At 44.7% G+C, this 14,767-nt stretch overlaps 1 protein-coding gene across 2 annotated transcripts in view; it reads left to right on the top strand.

Moving 5' to 3' along the window:
- The window catches only part of C1H11orf24 (chromosome 1 C11orf24 homolog), a 38,447-nt gene extending 26,043 nt beyond the window's left edge, over window positions 1–12,404 (top strand). Inside the window, exons 3-5 of one of the 2 annotated variants that reach the window (XM_084857460.1) lie at window positions 2,653–2,901; window positions 5,746–5,859; window positions 7,597–12,404. In XM_084857460.1, coding sequence (XP_084713586.1) covers window positions 2,676–2,901; window positions 5,746–5,859; window positions 7,597–8,753 — 1,497 coding nt within the window. In that variant the 5' untranslated portion in view covers window positions 2,653–2,675 and the 3' untranslated portion in view covers window positions 8,754–12,404. The remainder of the gene's footprint in view (window positions 1–2,652; window positions 2,902–5,745; window positions 5,860–7,596) is intronic. The other variant, XM_084857469.1, reaches the window with a different exon arrangement.
- Window positions 12,405–14,767: the final 2,363 nt, after the last annotated feature.

Genomic DNA, 14,767 nt, shown 5'->3' on the forward strand with positions numbered 1-14,767 from the left:
TCTAAATAAGAGGGTAGATGATTTCTTACTACAGGAAATAAAGTGGTTTATCCTAATGCCCCATTAAGACTGAAGCCTCTGTAAGATGATCCTACTCTACTTGAATTCAAGATAAGAGTCCTGTAGCATATTTGCACATTTATTATGGCATAAACGTTCATAGACTAGTTTACACAATAATAAATTTGTTCGTCTTTTAAGGTCCTACAAGACTCACTGTTTTTGCTGCAACAGACTCACATGGCTACTCCTCTGGAAATTGAATTCAGGTTCTGTCTTGTGCAATTATTTATTCTCTGCTCTTTAAGATACTGTAGGCACTCCACCCGAAGAAAGCTAGATCTTTTATTCCAGAGTCTCACCCCAGGCACAAAGCAAGTGCCCCTACTTACATCATAAATGTTAGCACAACTTGGTGTTCCTCATTTAAAGAAAGCATAAATAAGATTGCCAGAAACATTATGGTAGGGTTTAAGGTGGCAAGCCTGCCATATATAGAGGAAGAGGTTTTCAGAAATAAAACCAGAGGCAGACTTTATGGCAGAGTGGTTTTCCTGCCACACATATGGTAAGAAAATTTAGTCTTTATCATCCTGTCTATTATTATGCGGTTGTCAGTGGGAAAGATGGCTTTATCTCGTAATCCATGAAGAGACTGTAATTTGTATATTGTAATCCATGAAGAGATTGGCACCTACTTAGAGATCTAATTTTTAAATGTTATTAAGGATCTGTTTTCTGTATTAAATCCTAAATCTGCTTCTTGTGTTTTTGTTTGCTGGCTTCTGTTTTTGTTTGCTGGCACAAAGTTTTCCAAGTGATGTGAACAATCCCAAAGAGAGTCATAAAAGTATCAGTATTACGGGAAACAGAATGACAAAAGACTTTCCTATAATAGCATGTTTGGTACAGTTGATGTTTCCCAGGTGCTAAGGAGGTGACTGTAAAGCTGCCTGTCATATAGTGAGATAATTCTACTCCCTGGCCAGCAGCAAAACTCATTCTGCAGTGTTTAAGCCAAGGCAGTGAAGTAACAGCTCCAACTGTCTCCGAGGCATAAGGTGTGTAACTGTAGATTTCCAAAAAAGGGTAATCATGAAAAGGGTAATCGTGAACATTTCATCTTCTGTTGCTGGCTTATGCATGTCATTACATATTATATATGAGGAGTTCAGGCGGACCACAAACCTGACAAAAGATGGCAGAGGGGTGGGATGGGATAATAGGAAATGTGAAAGGAGTTGCAAAATGTTTCTGTGTATGAGAGTTGCTAGAGAGCCAAAGGATAAAGCAGTAAAATGAGTATTCCTTTTCTGAAGCACTAATTTCAGCAATAAAAAAAAAAAAAAGCGGAATCCATATTAGGACACAGGGCAATGGTGTCAGGTGTTTTGACAGAGTTTTATTTGAAGATGGGCCACTCTGTAGTTCTTATCCTGGCCTACTTTATAGGGTTGTTGGGATAAAAGGTGAGGGTCAGTTAGCTTCCTTGTGGGGACACATGCCCTCCCTTTCGGGCACCCAATTTTTTTTTAAATTAAAAACAATATATGTACATGGATTTGTATATATCCATAGCAATGAATACATATGAAATGCATACAACCTTCTAGGAATTATACATAGGCTTCAAGAAAAGTGGATCAAATATCCAAATAAGTATCTATTTGAAGGTGGCGTCTATATGCCACTCATTCAGATACCGAAAGCGTTGTAAGGTCCTCGATCCATTGCATTATAGGAGGTGAGTTTATCCTTCCAATATTGTAATACCAGTCTCTTTGCTGTCAAAAGGGTGCAGAGAATCCATTTACGCCAACCATTTGTTAATTTCCATGAAGCAGGTAAATAATTTAAAAGACAGTGTACATCAGTGAATGTTAAAGACTGTTACAGTATAAAATTTATCTGTGTAATAACCTCCCCACAAAAAGAAGAAACTACTGGAGATTGCCAAAACATATGTTTAAAAGAAGCATTAGCTGTGTTGTATTAAAGAGACATTGCAGTATCCAGTAGACATGAAACAAAAGCTTTTACTGAATCAGACACAGCCTAAGATCCATAGACACTTTATTGCCCAGCTGACAGGTGCTGGGGAAAGCGCCAGTCAGTCAGGTAGGCGAGAGGTCTGCGGTTTAACTGGGGAGGGAGGCACGCTGGGATAACTCTTCCTGCACGCCTTCCTTCCCATCTCAGTCGCACTCCAGCCAGCCTGTCCGGTGGGTTAGCTAGGGAGGGGGCACTCAGGGGATGACTCCCCTCATGCATGCCTCTCCCCCCAGCCTGCTGAAAAATTGAGCTGTAGGCGTACAAGGGGGGAATTGGGCACCTGCTTGAAGGCTACAGCCAAGGCCTTCGAGGGCTGCATGCAGGTTGCAGGCAGCCTACCTCTGCCATAGGCCATTCTATTTGCTGGCAAGATATAGAGAAGTGTTCTAAGCTCAAGTAACTACAGTTGTTGAATCACTTGTGGCGTCTTGTCTTATCAGTGTATACAGCCTTTTAACACTTGTAAAAGCCTTTGGTATGGTCCAGCTTGAGGACCCATAAAAAGAGAGCTGTAGCAAAAAACCAAACCAAACCCTGGACAAAGCCTGAAAGTATCTCACAAACATTTGGATAGTATACATTGGTATTTTTCCTTGGCAGATGTGTCACCTAAGGTCTGACTGATGGAGGCTGGTAAATCTGGAGAACACCAGCCAGAGAAACTTGGCTTCCTTCCAAGGCAAGCCTTCAAGATGTGGACAGCTGTTGTGTGTTTCCTGCTGGTTTCCTTGTGTTTGTCCAAAAATGGGAGTTCCATCTTAAAAGAGAGCAGAGTCCAGGTAACCCATGTGCATGTGCTCGGCAGTGAAAAACATTGCGAACAGGCTTGTAAAGGCCCAACTGTTTCAGGCAAGTCTACCTCACTGTACCATCACTGTTTTCCTTGGGGGGGGGGGGGTGGCTAGGGTTCTGCCTACATCTTTCACAGCATTTGTAATCATGGCTTCTCTGTTCAGTAGCTAAATGATTTCACAGCTTTCGTTAAATTGAAAACAGCATCAGTTTCCCAGGGACTGGCTCAGGTTTTACAATGCACCAAGCATAGAAGAGCCTTTGTGCATATTACTAGCATGGAAATGGTGTTATACTACTTAACTTACTCTACGGCCAGATGCATCTAAATCTGGGGAAGTTTCACATCTTGTGTGTCCTTGTAGCCATATTATCTGAATACCTTGTGGTCCTGGAAAGAACTTAGAATCAAATTTTGACCTGGGCTTCAGGGGTCACTTTGTCCCACCCAAGGATGTTCTAGATTTAAATCTTCCCTGACAGAGACTCATCATGTTTTTTCCTCTTTGAAAGTTTAAAGGTAGGGGTGGGCAACTTGTGGCCCTCCAGATGTTTTGGCCTACAAGTCCCATCAGCCCTAGCCAGCATAACCAACAGAGTTGCAGGCCAAAACATCTGGAGGGCCACAAGTTGGCCCTCCCTGCTTTAAAGGAAGAAGACTTCACAGTTTTCTAGAGCAACTGTTCACGTTGTCTGCATTGTGTGGGGCTGCTATTGGCATCTGATAAGGAGTTGCTGTCTTATGCCAATTTCTTCAGTCACCCCTCTTCATCCCTCTATCCCCAATCTTCTTGAAGATAATCATTTTTCATAATAAGATAAGCCTTTTCATAATAAGACTTGAGTTCCAAATCCTTATACATATAGTTTGTCTGTCTAGTCCAGGCTTCCCCAACCTTTTTGGGCCGGGGGGGGGGCACATTTGGAACATTGAGAGTGCTGTGGGTGCTCTCACAAAATGGCTGCTGGGGAGGGCTGGCAATTCACAGAATGGTGGGTGTGGCCAGTAACAAAACACCCATTCCTAGAAGGCAAATTGGTGAGGCTAAAAAAAAAAAAAGTAACTTACCCAAGAACAAGTACAAGGCAGAGATGGGGTCTGAGTTCCCAAACACAAAACCCACAGTTTTCTGCACAAACTGATGAGGCTTGGAGGCAAGTAACTTGGCTAAGAATGCCATATGGGATCCAGATGCCCTCTTCAGAATAAATATGTTGAGGGAGACCAGCACTTCAATTTGCAGTATGCCAGCCTCCCAGTTAATTTTTTTAAAAAAAATCTCAATAAAATAAAGATCAGGAGGGTCAGGGAGCCTGGTGGGTGCCAAGAGAGGTCTTCACAAGGCACCACATTGAAAACCCCAGGTCTCTTCCAACTTGCAGAGGGTCTCCAAGGGTTCAGGTATAGTCTTTCCCAGTCCTGCTACCTGAGATGCTTTTAACTAGGGATGGGTGAGAAATTCATTGGGCTCACATTTTTACCAGTTCACACCTCCTGAGCACAAAAGCAATTCGCAGTCGGAAATTTGTACATTTCCAAGTTTGCGATGCATTTCAGAAAACAAAGCATTTGACAATGTGCACATTTGAAAAATGTGCACTTTTCTAAGAAGTACACAAACACACTTTAGTCATTGGGCGCATGAGTACAAAAATGTGTACATTTGAAAATGTGCCCTGCACAAAAATACATATGAATCAGGACAGAATGAGCCTAGTGGTGGAAAACTGAGAACCTGAACAATCTCGAGCTTGACAGATTGATCCATGCATTCTCTTAACTGGAGACACCAGGGATGTTCTTGCATGCAAAATGTGTGCTCTACAACTGAGCATTGGCCCTCTGCCTCATGGCTGAAGACATTTCTTTGGCGCTTGTAAGTGTTCAGTTTACAACAAAGTGTTAAAGTTTACAGCATTATTATATCTGGACAACTTCAGAGCCTTTCTGCTTGCTTCCACACTAGCCATTTTCTCAGAATTGGCCTTTATTCACTCGCTCTTTCCAAAGAATGTAGGCGATATTGTTGTCGCATTGTTGCAGTCCTGTGTTTGTGATATATATTCCGGTCTTATTTGTGGCAAAACAACAACAACAACAATTCCAGTGAAATACAGTCTGGGTACGCGAAGTGGTATTGAGGGTCAGCTCCATGACATTAATTAGAAGTTTCCTCCTTGTAGGCTCTGCCCATTTTATTGCTTCCTGTTGATAACGGCAGTCCAATTAGTAATGAATAGCATCTTAATTCTCCTTCAAATAGCCTCTTTTAATTGTTCCAATTCCAGTTTTGAGGACAGGGTTTTAATTACTGATTTCTCCCAGTCTAGTATGAAGTCCGCTATTAAAGCTTCTCTCCTCCATTGGAAGAGAAGCTGACAATAAAGGGCAAATTTGTGATGGCTATTCATCACAAATCTTCCTTAATCAACAGGCAGGACCTAAAAGGAAGAACTTTTTAATTAACATTACAGTGGACCTTGCACTGAAGAAGACTTGCTTGTGAGTAATCAGCATAGAAAAATCTTGTCCACGAGGAAGGGCTTTGCTGGATAATACGGTGTCATATTTGTGTGGAACATCCATTTTAATTCCAGCTAATTACAGAAAAACAATTCCTCGGAGGTTCTAAAAGGCTCTAGTGTGGACATTAATAAAGACCTGAAATAGGAATGGTTGCTTGTTGTTTAAATCCCAGTTCTGGTAGATCAGCCTTCCCCAACTTGAGTCCCTCCAAATGTTTTGGACCATAACTCCCATGATCCCTGGCAATTGGCCAAGCTGACTGGGGCTGATTGGAGTTGAAGTCCAAAATGTTGGTAGGGCACCAGTTTGGAAAAGATTGCTGTATAGGATTCATTTTACTCCAGTGCTGATTTGCTTTCCCTGTGATGTTCTAGGTAATCACTACTGCTGGTCAGTGCTGTATCAGAGTCACTGCGTCCTCCTGCGTTGTCCTCAGCTGAGTGCTTGTCAGAATGCCAGCACACAGGATGTTAAGGAACTACTGGGAGGTAATGTGGATTTCCCCATCTACCCACCTCAACCCCCCCCCCCCAAGTTTTGGTTCACAAGTCAACATTCTCTTCTATTTACCTTCCCAGTGTTTAGAGTGTTTTAAAAGGGGCTCCAGCAGATTGCCACAAGTTTGGCCAGAGGTAGTAGTCCTAGAGAGACGTCAAAAAGCTCTGCTGTTTCCCCTCTGCACTTTTTGTTTGTGTCCATGTTTGCCCAGAGACAGAAGGAAGCCTTGACATTAGTATTCTGTTGGCTCTCAAACTAGAAACTGGAGGCTGTGGTGTAATCAGAGTGGTTTTAGCATCAGTGGCTAACACTGGATTTTACAGCAAAAGCATTTCTGTTCTAATTAAAAGTGACACCATAACAAAATGGAACATGTTAGAAACTGGGGAAACAGCCTTGTAAAGTGTGTAAGAATTCTACTGTACATGTGTTTTTCAAAGAGCAACTTTTCATGGTTGTTTCTTGTCCTCAGAAGGCTTTTCAGGGACTTAGCCACCATGTTAAGTTGAACGGGTTCTTCCAGCCAAGAGCTAGCAGTACTAATGAGAAAGATGTTCCTCCTGTTTTAGCTCTCTGTCTCACTCCCTTTATCTTTTTTTAAAGTGATTCTTATTCAAATATTTAGGTCAGGGATAGGGATCGTGTGGCCCTCCAGGTGTTGCTGAACTCCAGCTCCTATCAGCCATAGCCAGCGTAGCCAACAGTGGCGTATGGTGGAAGTCAAGGCCAACAACATTTGGAGGGCTGCACGTTCCCCATCCGTGATTTAGATGAATTGGATGCTGTTCTAAAAAAAGGCTGTTTAAATGTGATTTGAGGGCGAGTGGTAGAAGGATAGTCAAGTTGTGCCCCAGGAGCTCAGTCCACTCTCTAGGGCTGTTCCTCTAATCCCCAGTATATCCCCTGATTCCAAGATCCCCACCTGCTTGTACAACTCTGTCACTTTCTTCTGCGGAAGCAGAGGAATGGACAAAGAGACCTTTAAAAACACCCAAATTCTTCTCCAATACAAATGTCAGAAGCTTTGGCCTCTTAGGCATCTCTTTAGTGCCTCAGTAGCTCACTGTGAGCAGACAGACATGAGCAGGTTATGAGGAGAGAACTCCAGCAAATACTTCTTTGCTGTTCACCCTGAAGAAGAACTGGGGTTAAAGATCCACTTGCCTGTGTTTTGGCTTGTGTGGGAGTCAGTGGGAGGAACCAGTGTTACTGCCCCTCCAGTTCTTGCTCATTTTCAAATACGACCCCCGTTAAATGTTTTGCCAGTCCGACGTGGATGAGAATGGTATATCAGAATGCAAGAAGCCTGCGTGCAGCTAACCAGTGGTAATACCAGCAAAGTTGTTCACTTCGGTAATTGCAGAGTAGTTGATGTCCCTTGTGGAAGTAGAACATAGCTAGTCTGAGAGAGCCGTGTGACCAATTATTTAAAAATCTCCAATATCTGTTCCCTTACCACAAGTGGTATTTGGTTGGGTATCCAGGGTCACAGGAGCCAGGGGAAATAACATTGCTCGCGGTGCCCTCTGCGAGATCATAGATCCAAATCAAAAATAGATGTATTGTGGCTGGTTGATTCTGTGATTCTCACTCACTATAAGGAAATTGGAGGCAACACCACGAAAATAATTTGGCCTTTACATATAGCTCTTGTGACTCCTATGTGCTGCATTTTTGGAGCCCATTCCTGACCAAGTCTTTGGGTTTGTTTTGCTTTTGTTTTAAAGAATTCATGATCCGTAAAAGAAGAGACCATCAAACTAATGATACGGAAAAGTCGAATAACAAGAAAGGGATGCTGACTGATACAGAGTTGTCTCAGACAACTATAAAAGTGCCTCTTCCATCAACAACTCAAGTACGGACGAGAGCTGAAGAAACTGCAGTCAATACAGGAAACAACACGATAGTAATGATGACATCCATTGCCAAGAAGGCTGCCACTGCCGCCCCTGTGACCACTTCCCTCTCTCAAGTTGGAGTAGGAGCAACAGCCATAACTAACAGTAGTAACAATGTAACCGCAGTTCCTAGGAACACAACTGTTAGCACCCCAAATATCTCTTCGGTTCCCAGCATCCCTCCTTACACCACCACATCATTAGCTGCCACATTTTCCCCTTCAAATGGCACTGCTGCTAATGTTAACCATACAAATTCAAAAGGGACGCAGGCCAGCGTGTTATCTTCAGGAGTCTCCGAGAAAATGAGACCAACAGAACTTCTTTCTAGGACGATTGCTGCTTCTTTGCCCACAACGGCAAAATATTTAGTGCTTCCCACCTCCCACAAAACAGTTACTGCATCTAGCACTCTTACAGCAGTGAACTCCGACAGTGTTGGAAATGGCTCAGAACCAGTAAGCTTGTCTCTGGCTGCAACCACCCACAACCCACCAACTTCAACAGTCATAAGCATGACTGGGACAATGACAAGTTCCACTGGGGCAGCAACAACACCATCGGCTGACTTCACAACAGTTGCATCAGTCAAGGTAAAGGCTACATCAGGGAAGGCAACTCCTGCTGTCACTACGAAGGGTGCTGAAATTTCCACTACCACACAGCAAATGGAGTCTACCAGTCAACTGGTCTTGGCAAGAACTTTTATAAATTCCTTGCCAGTATTTAAAACTACAAGTCCAGCGACGTCGCCCAAATCGACAACTGTAAAAGAAGGCAAGGATCAGCAGGACATGGGCAGTGAGAATAGCTTTCAGCAGCAAGATGCCAGTTTGCTCTTAGCAGCGCTTCTCTTTGGAATCCTATTTTTTGTAACGATTGTAGTCTTATTTGCCATACAAGCCTATGAGAGCTACAGGAAGAAAGACTACACTCAAGTGGACTACCTGATCAATGGAATGTATGCAGATTCAGAGATATGAAAGCAATAGAGATGCAAAGGAAAAAGCTTAATATATACAGCTGTTATTGAGGGAAGTCTAAAGCCAAGGGGGGCTTATCTTTCAGTTCCCTGTTCTGCCTATAAGACCAATTGAAAGTGCTTCCAAATTATTTTTGGTGCAATGTAGGAGGAATGCCATGTATTCTACTTTTTAAAGTATTTTTTTAACTCACGATCACAGGTTACCTTGGATATATCATTTCTCGAACTGCAGCATCGCTTCTGTGGTGCATGTTCGGTTTGCCGTGGTGAAGGAGGGGCAGTGCTGCAGGCCACCCCCCTCTGAGGACCGTGTCCTGTCCTAGGCCTGGTTCCTCAGGTCCTGTTAAGGCCCCGCCTTGGCTTCCCCCCACCTGATGGCCTCCAGATGTGTTGGACTACTACTCCCAGCTGTAGCCCGACTGGATTCTGTAAGTCATCATCCCAGCACATTTGAAGGGCTCCAGGTTGGTTGGTGAAGGCTGCCCTACTTGTTCCTCTGCGAGACATGGTGAAAGGGGGTGTTTCCGGCTGGAGGGTGGGGGTGGTTTTGGGGGCATGCTGGCATTCCTGACACCTGCGCGTCGCATGGGGGCTCTGTCCATTGCTGGTAGTCCAGCTGCCTGACCAAGGATTGGCAGCACTGGTGCAAATGGTGCAACCCCAAAGAGTGCCGAGTGCAAAAGCTCCTTTGAGAAGGTTGGAAGTCTTAGTTACGGTACATGTAGCTTCATTTCCTCTGACTGCAGTGGTAAACCAGCCGTTGGGAAAGCTGCTGGCTCAAGATGCAACCCAGGAGCGATGCATGTCCATGGCTTATCAAACGCCTCGAAGTCTCTGGATGAAAAAAGCTCCCTAAACTGCTGGGTGTTCCCACTGTTCCCTGTTGGGTGTGACATTGGTGGAGCAGGCATCTTGTTTCAGTGAGCTCCCTGCTTGTTAAAAATCCGTTTACTAGACCCTGTTAATGCTGTGCTGTTTCCTAATCACGATGGCTCTTCCTTGAGGGGCTTCTGCACCTTTATATGATTTTATTTTTGTACCCATTCACTTAATAAATGAGGCCTGGAGGGCAATGGAAGGTTCACTGGATCTATTTTCCCCCTCCTCCTCTCCCCGTTTTCTCCAAAGTCATCTGACAACCTGAATTCACAAGCAAACTGGATGCTCTTCCTCTCTCTCAACGACTCGTGGAGTCCCTGTCAGCTTGATCGAGCCATTCACACTCCCCATTTTTCTCCATAGTTACGTTGACTTTTCTCCAGCCACAGTGCATCTCAGTCTTGTGAATTGTTCCATGTGCGTTGAGACCACAGACTCAAGCAACATGGATTTGCAAGCTCCTGAACTTTTGTTGGCCCACAGTCCCAGTTCGGGCTGTCAACTGTATAAACATGGAATGTTCCAGTCTTGTGAATGGTTCAACACTTATTCACACCACAGGTCAGCATACATCATGCAAAAGCCAGCTCATGATAAGGGGAAATATTGTTATGAGAAACTACTGTTTGCTGCAGACTTGGGAGTAAACTCCATGACAATAAGTCCAAACACTGCTGGATAAAGATCTAGGTGAATATTCTGCATTGGGGGTAAAAGTCTGGATGGCCCACTTGGATCCTGCATGCGAAGTCGGTAATCCATCTAGAAAAAAAGCCGTTTCCTTGAGACAGTTTACACCAGAGGAAAGCTTCCTTTTGGGGCCCGTGGGCACATTTGGGAATTTGAGAAACTGTCCTGGGCACCACCATAAAATGGGTGCAGTGTGGATGAAAGCACTGGCGTGCAGCCGCCTACCATCTTAGTTTCCTAAGGATGTCTGGGAGCCCATGTGTGGCCCAGAGGCATTCCTGGGAAAGACGGTGGGAGCAGCTAGCGGCCCCCACTTTGCTTTGAAGCGATCCCAGCTGCCATTAAGAAAGTTTGTTATTAAATAAGAAGTAGGAAGGGTAGGCAGCTTGGTGGGCACCAAGAAACGTGTCTGAGGGCACGTGTTTCCTATACCTGGTTTACACTGCGCATTTAACAAAGAAACACTCCACCATATATTCAATGTCCCATTTTAACTGAGCACAGTGAAAAGGAGCCCAAGGTAGCATACATGATCCTCCCCTTCTCTATTTAATCCTCACAACAACCCTGTGAGGTAGGTTATGCTGAGAGTTGGTGACTTGCCCAAAGGCAACCAGTGAGATTCATGAACATAAGAAGATAAGAAGAGCCATGCTGGATCAGACCAAGGGTCCATCCAGTTGAGGAATCTGTTCACACAGTGGCCAACCAGCTGTTGACCGGGAAACCATAAGCAGGACATGAGCGCAACAGCACCCTCCTACCCATGTTCCCAAGAAATTGGTGTACATAGACTCACTGCCTCTGATACCGGAAGTAACACATAACCATCAGGACAAGTAGCCATTGATAGCCTCCTGGAATTTAACCCCCTTTTAAAGCCATCCAAATACTCCCGGAATGTATCTAAGCCCCTTTTAAAGCCATTCAAATTCATGGCCATCACTACTTCCTGTGGTAGCAAATTCCATAGTTTAACTATACACTGTGTGAAGAAGTGCTTCCTTTTATCTGTCCTGAGTCACCAATTGGCTTCATGGGATGACTCCACTGGGTTCTAGTATTGTGAGAGAGGGGGAAAAAACGTCTCCCTATCCACATTCTCCACACCATGCAGAATTTTGTACACCTCTGTCATGACTCCTTACCCTCCTTTTTCCCAAGCTAAACCCAGCTGTTGCAACCTTCCCTCGTAGGGGAGATGCTCATGGGTGAGTGGGGACCAGTACACAGGTGTCCCTAGTCCCAGTCCAATGCTCTAAGCATCTTGTAGTGCATGTTCAGCCCTCTTCTGCAAGGCAGAATGATGGGAGTGGAGGCTTGGCTGTCCTCAAGCTCAGGAACAGAGGCAAGCCACTTTGCTCTTCCGTATAGAAGTTTGGGGAAATAAGGGACTGAACTCCCAACTCCTGTGTGGGACGCAGCAAGAGAGGAACGAAGCCATTGCCGCCACCCTTGCAGTGTCAAGAGGCATTCAGCAGTGGAACAGTCTGCCTTGGGACATGGTGGGTTCTCCTTCACTGGAGGTATTCAAGCAGAGGCTGGACAACCATCTGTCAGGGATATTCTAACTGCACCCTGCAGTGCAGAGCCTGCATTGAGCAGGGGGTGGACTAGATGATCTCTGAGGTACCTTCAAACTCTGTAATCTCCATTTGTATCTATAGACCATGCTGTTAGGAGAGAGCTGCTCCCTTCATTTTAACGATTGCAGCTCCGAGCAATGACGGTGGCTAATTTGTATTGTCAGTTGTTTCTTGCAGCTACAGGGATGTGTCAGTAGGGTGTGCTGTTGTGCTGCTCACTAGATGTATGGATTGGATTCCACATCCCCAGAAATTCTGGAAAGCAGGAGATGCCTCCAGAACTTCCAACTTCCTCCATTCTCTCCGTATGCTGCTCCTCTCGTTTCCTTGACTGAGGATTCTTCTCTTCCCTCTTCTCCTTTCCTCCCTCCCGTCTCCCTTGTGAACTATGTTTGAATCAGAGATATTCTACTGTTGCATTGAGATGACCCAACATCCTGCTGACCCCAATTAAAAAGAAGGAAACTATTTGGGTAGGAATGTACAGCTTTTTTAAAAAAAAATACAAACAGCAAACATTTGTGTACATGGTTTATTTACTGTCTAAAGCACTTAGCTCTGTCATGCTGGAACAGGCAGAAGTCATTAAGTATGATAAATGTAAAAAACAAAACAAAACTGTGCCTGGAGCCTGCAGAGAAGTAGATTTTCTCTCTCTCTCTCTCTCTCTCTCTCTCACACACACACACACACACACACACACACACTCCTTTTCAGGCTCCAGCTATGTATTATTTTAAGGTGGAGTCCACTGCACATTTAGACCAAAAAAGTCCTACAACTCCCAGCATTCCCCAGCCAGCAGTGCTAACTGGGGAATGCTGGGAGTTGTAGGACTTCTTTCTGTCTAAGCACGCATGGGACTGTGTCCTTAGTTTATTTGTTTAGCACTCTCAATGTGCATGGAGTTTTTACAGAGTACAAGAGGTCAGGTCCCTCATGCTCTCCGCCCCTGCCCAATTCTCTTGATGCCAGTTTTAAGAGTTTTCAGTGTGAGTGTTAGCACTTTGAACTGGGCCCAGTGAAGATAGTAGAATACTAGAAGTTGGCACCATACCAGAATACTAGTACAACAGTAGTGCCATATTCTGGACAAGTTGTTTTGGGATGCTTTACAAATGTAAGTCTGTCTAGAGCCCACTGTGGTAATCTAGTGTGGAAGAGCATTCCCAGTCTCCTAGCTTGACCCTAAGGGAGAGTGTAATCTCATGCAGAGCAGGTAAAACACCTAGCCCAAATTGAGCCATCTTGTCTGGATTGATCTCAGTTTATTTGTTCTCATCCAATCTGAGTGATCCCAGACACCTGTTCAAAACCTCAGTGCCACTCCTAGACCAGGTGAGAAGGAGAAATAGAGCGGTGTATCATCAGCATACTGATGACACAGGACCCTGAGTCCTTGGATGATCTTAGCTGGTGTTTTCATGTTGGTGTTAACTAGCATGGGGGATGAGGTGGAACATAAGCCAATGGCCAGGGCATAGAGCGGAAGTCTCCCAGAACCATTGCCTCAGATCTACCCACCAGGAGAGTCCAGGGCCAGTGCAAAACTGTCCCCCATATTCCTATCCCAGCAAGGCAATCCCAGAGGATATGAAGCCTGATGGTATTAGCCACTGGGCTCCCTTCCCATCCATCTCCTAATGTGGTCACCCATCAGGGTGACCAAGGGAGTCTGCCCCCTTTATTTATTCATTTCATTTCTATACCGCCCAATAGCCGCTCTCTGGGTGGTTCACAAAAATGAAAACCAGAAAGCAAACAGTAAAAAAATATAAAATACAAAAACATTAAAACCACAACATAACAATACAACCAGAATTAACTAGACTGACGGGATATAGATAAGAAGTACCACCCAGGAAGGTGCAGAGCTGGACTATCTGCGAATGCTTGGGAATGGTACAGAGGGGCTAAGGGAGGTTTTCTTTCCTGGAGTGATCTTCCCACAGCCTCTTTCAAGGTGGCAATAACTACCCCTCTCACCATGGAGCATTCATTGTCTCCCACAGTTGAACAGGCCAGGGGTCTTCCTCCACTATTTTAATTACCAGGGAAGGCAAGTGTTGAGCAAACCAATGGTAGGCTTTCCTCCTCCAGGCGCAGGGGTGTAGTGGTAAATTTTGAAATGCAGGCGCTCATCAGGACAGCCCCCATAGCCATGCCCCCCAGGAGAGTCCAAAAATGCAGGTAACTGTGTTGTTCTATATCTAGATATGTGTGTGCCCTATTATATACCGTATGTGTGCATGGGACAGTTCACCACAATATACTGATGCTGGGAAAATCCATCCCCCCCCCCCCAGCTATTGTGAGGATTGCAAGCAAGCTCGGAGGGAACACTGTAGTCTGAGGGGGTGGCAGATTATGTCATCATCCTGTCTAATCAAAAAGTTGTGTTACTTCGCCCTTGTGGGCCCTGGCTTCACTACACCACTGTTCAAACACCCTGCCCACATCCAAAGGCTGTAAGTAAGTATGTATGTGTGTATATGTATATGCATATGCATGTGCATGTGTATATGTATGTATGTATGTATATGTGTGTGTGTGTGTGTGTGTATGCATGTATGTATGTGTGTGTATGTATAGATAGATAGATAGATAGATAGATAGATAGATAGATAGATGATAGGTAGGTAGATAGATGGATGGATGGATGGATGGATGGATGGATGAGAGAATGACTGTAGGGGCCAGAAGAGCACTATCTGCAACCAAAGTTTGAAGTGGATGTGAGCCATTTTTATCCACAAAGTGCCTTGGCCATCAAAGGCTCCTTTGGGGTGTGTCCTTCCCCCTCCCCACCGCCCCCCAGCAATCAGCATATAATAAGCCATTCACCATCGTGCACAAA

This window comes from Heloderma suspectum, chromosome 1 (genome assembly GCF_057233095.1).
Source record: "Heloderma suspectum isolate Gila_16-S chromosome 1, 16-S_ref, whole genome shotgun sequence".
NCBI lineage: Eukaryota > Metazoa > Chordata > Lepidosauria > Squamata > Helodermatidae > Heloderma > Heloderma suspectum.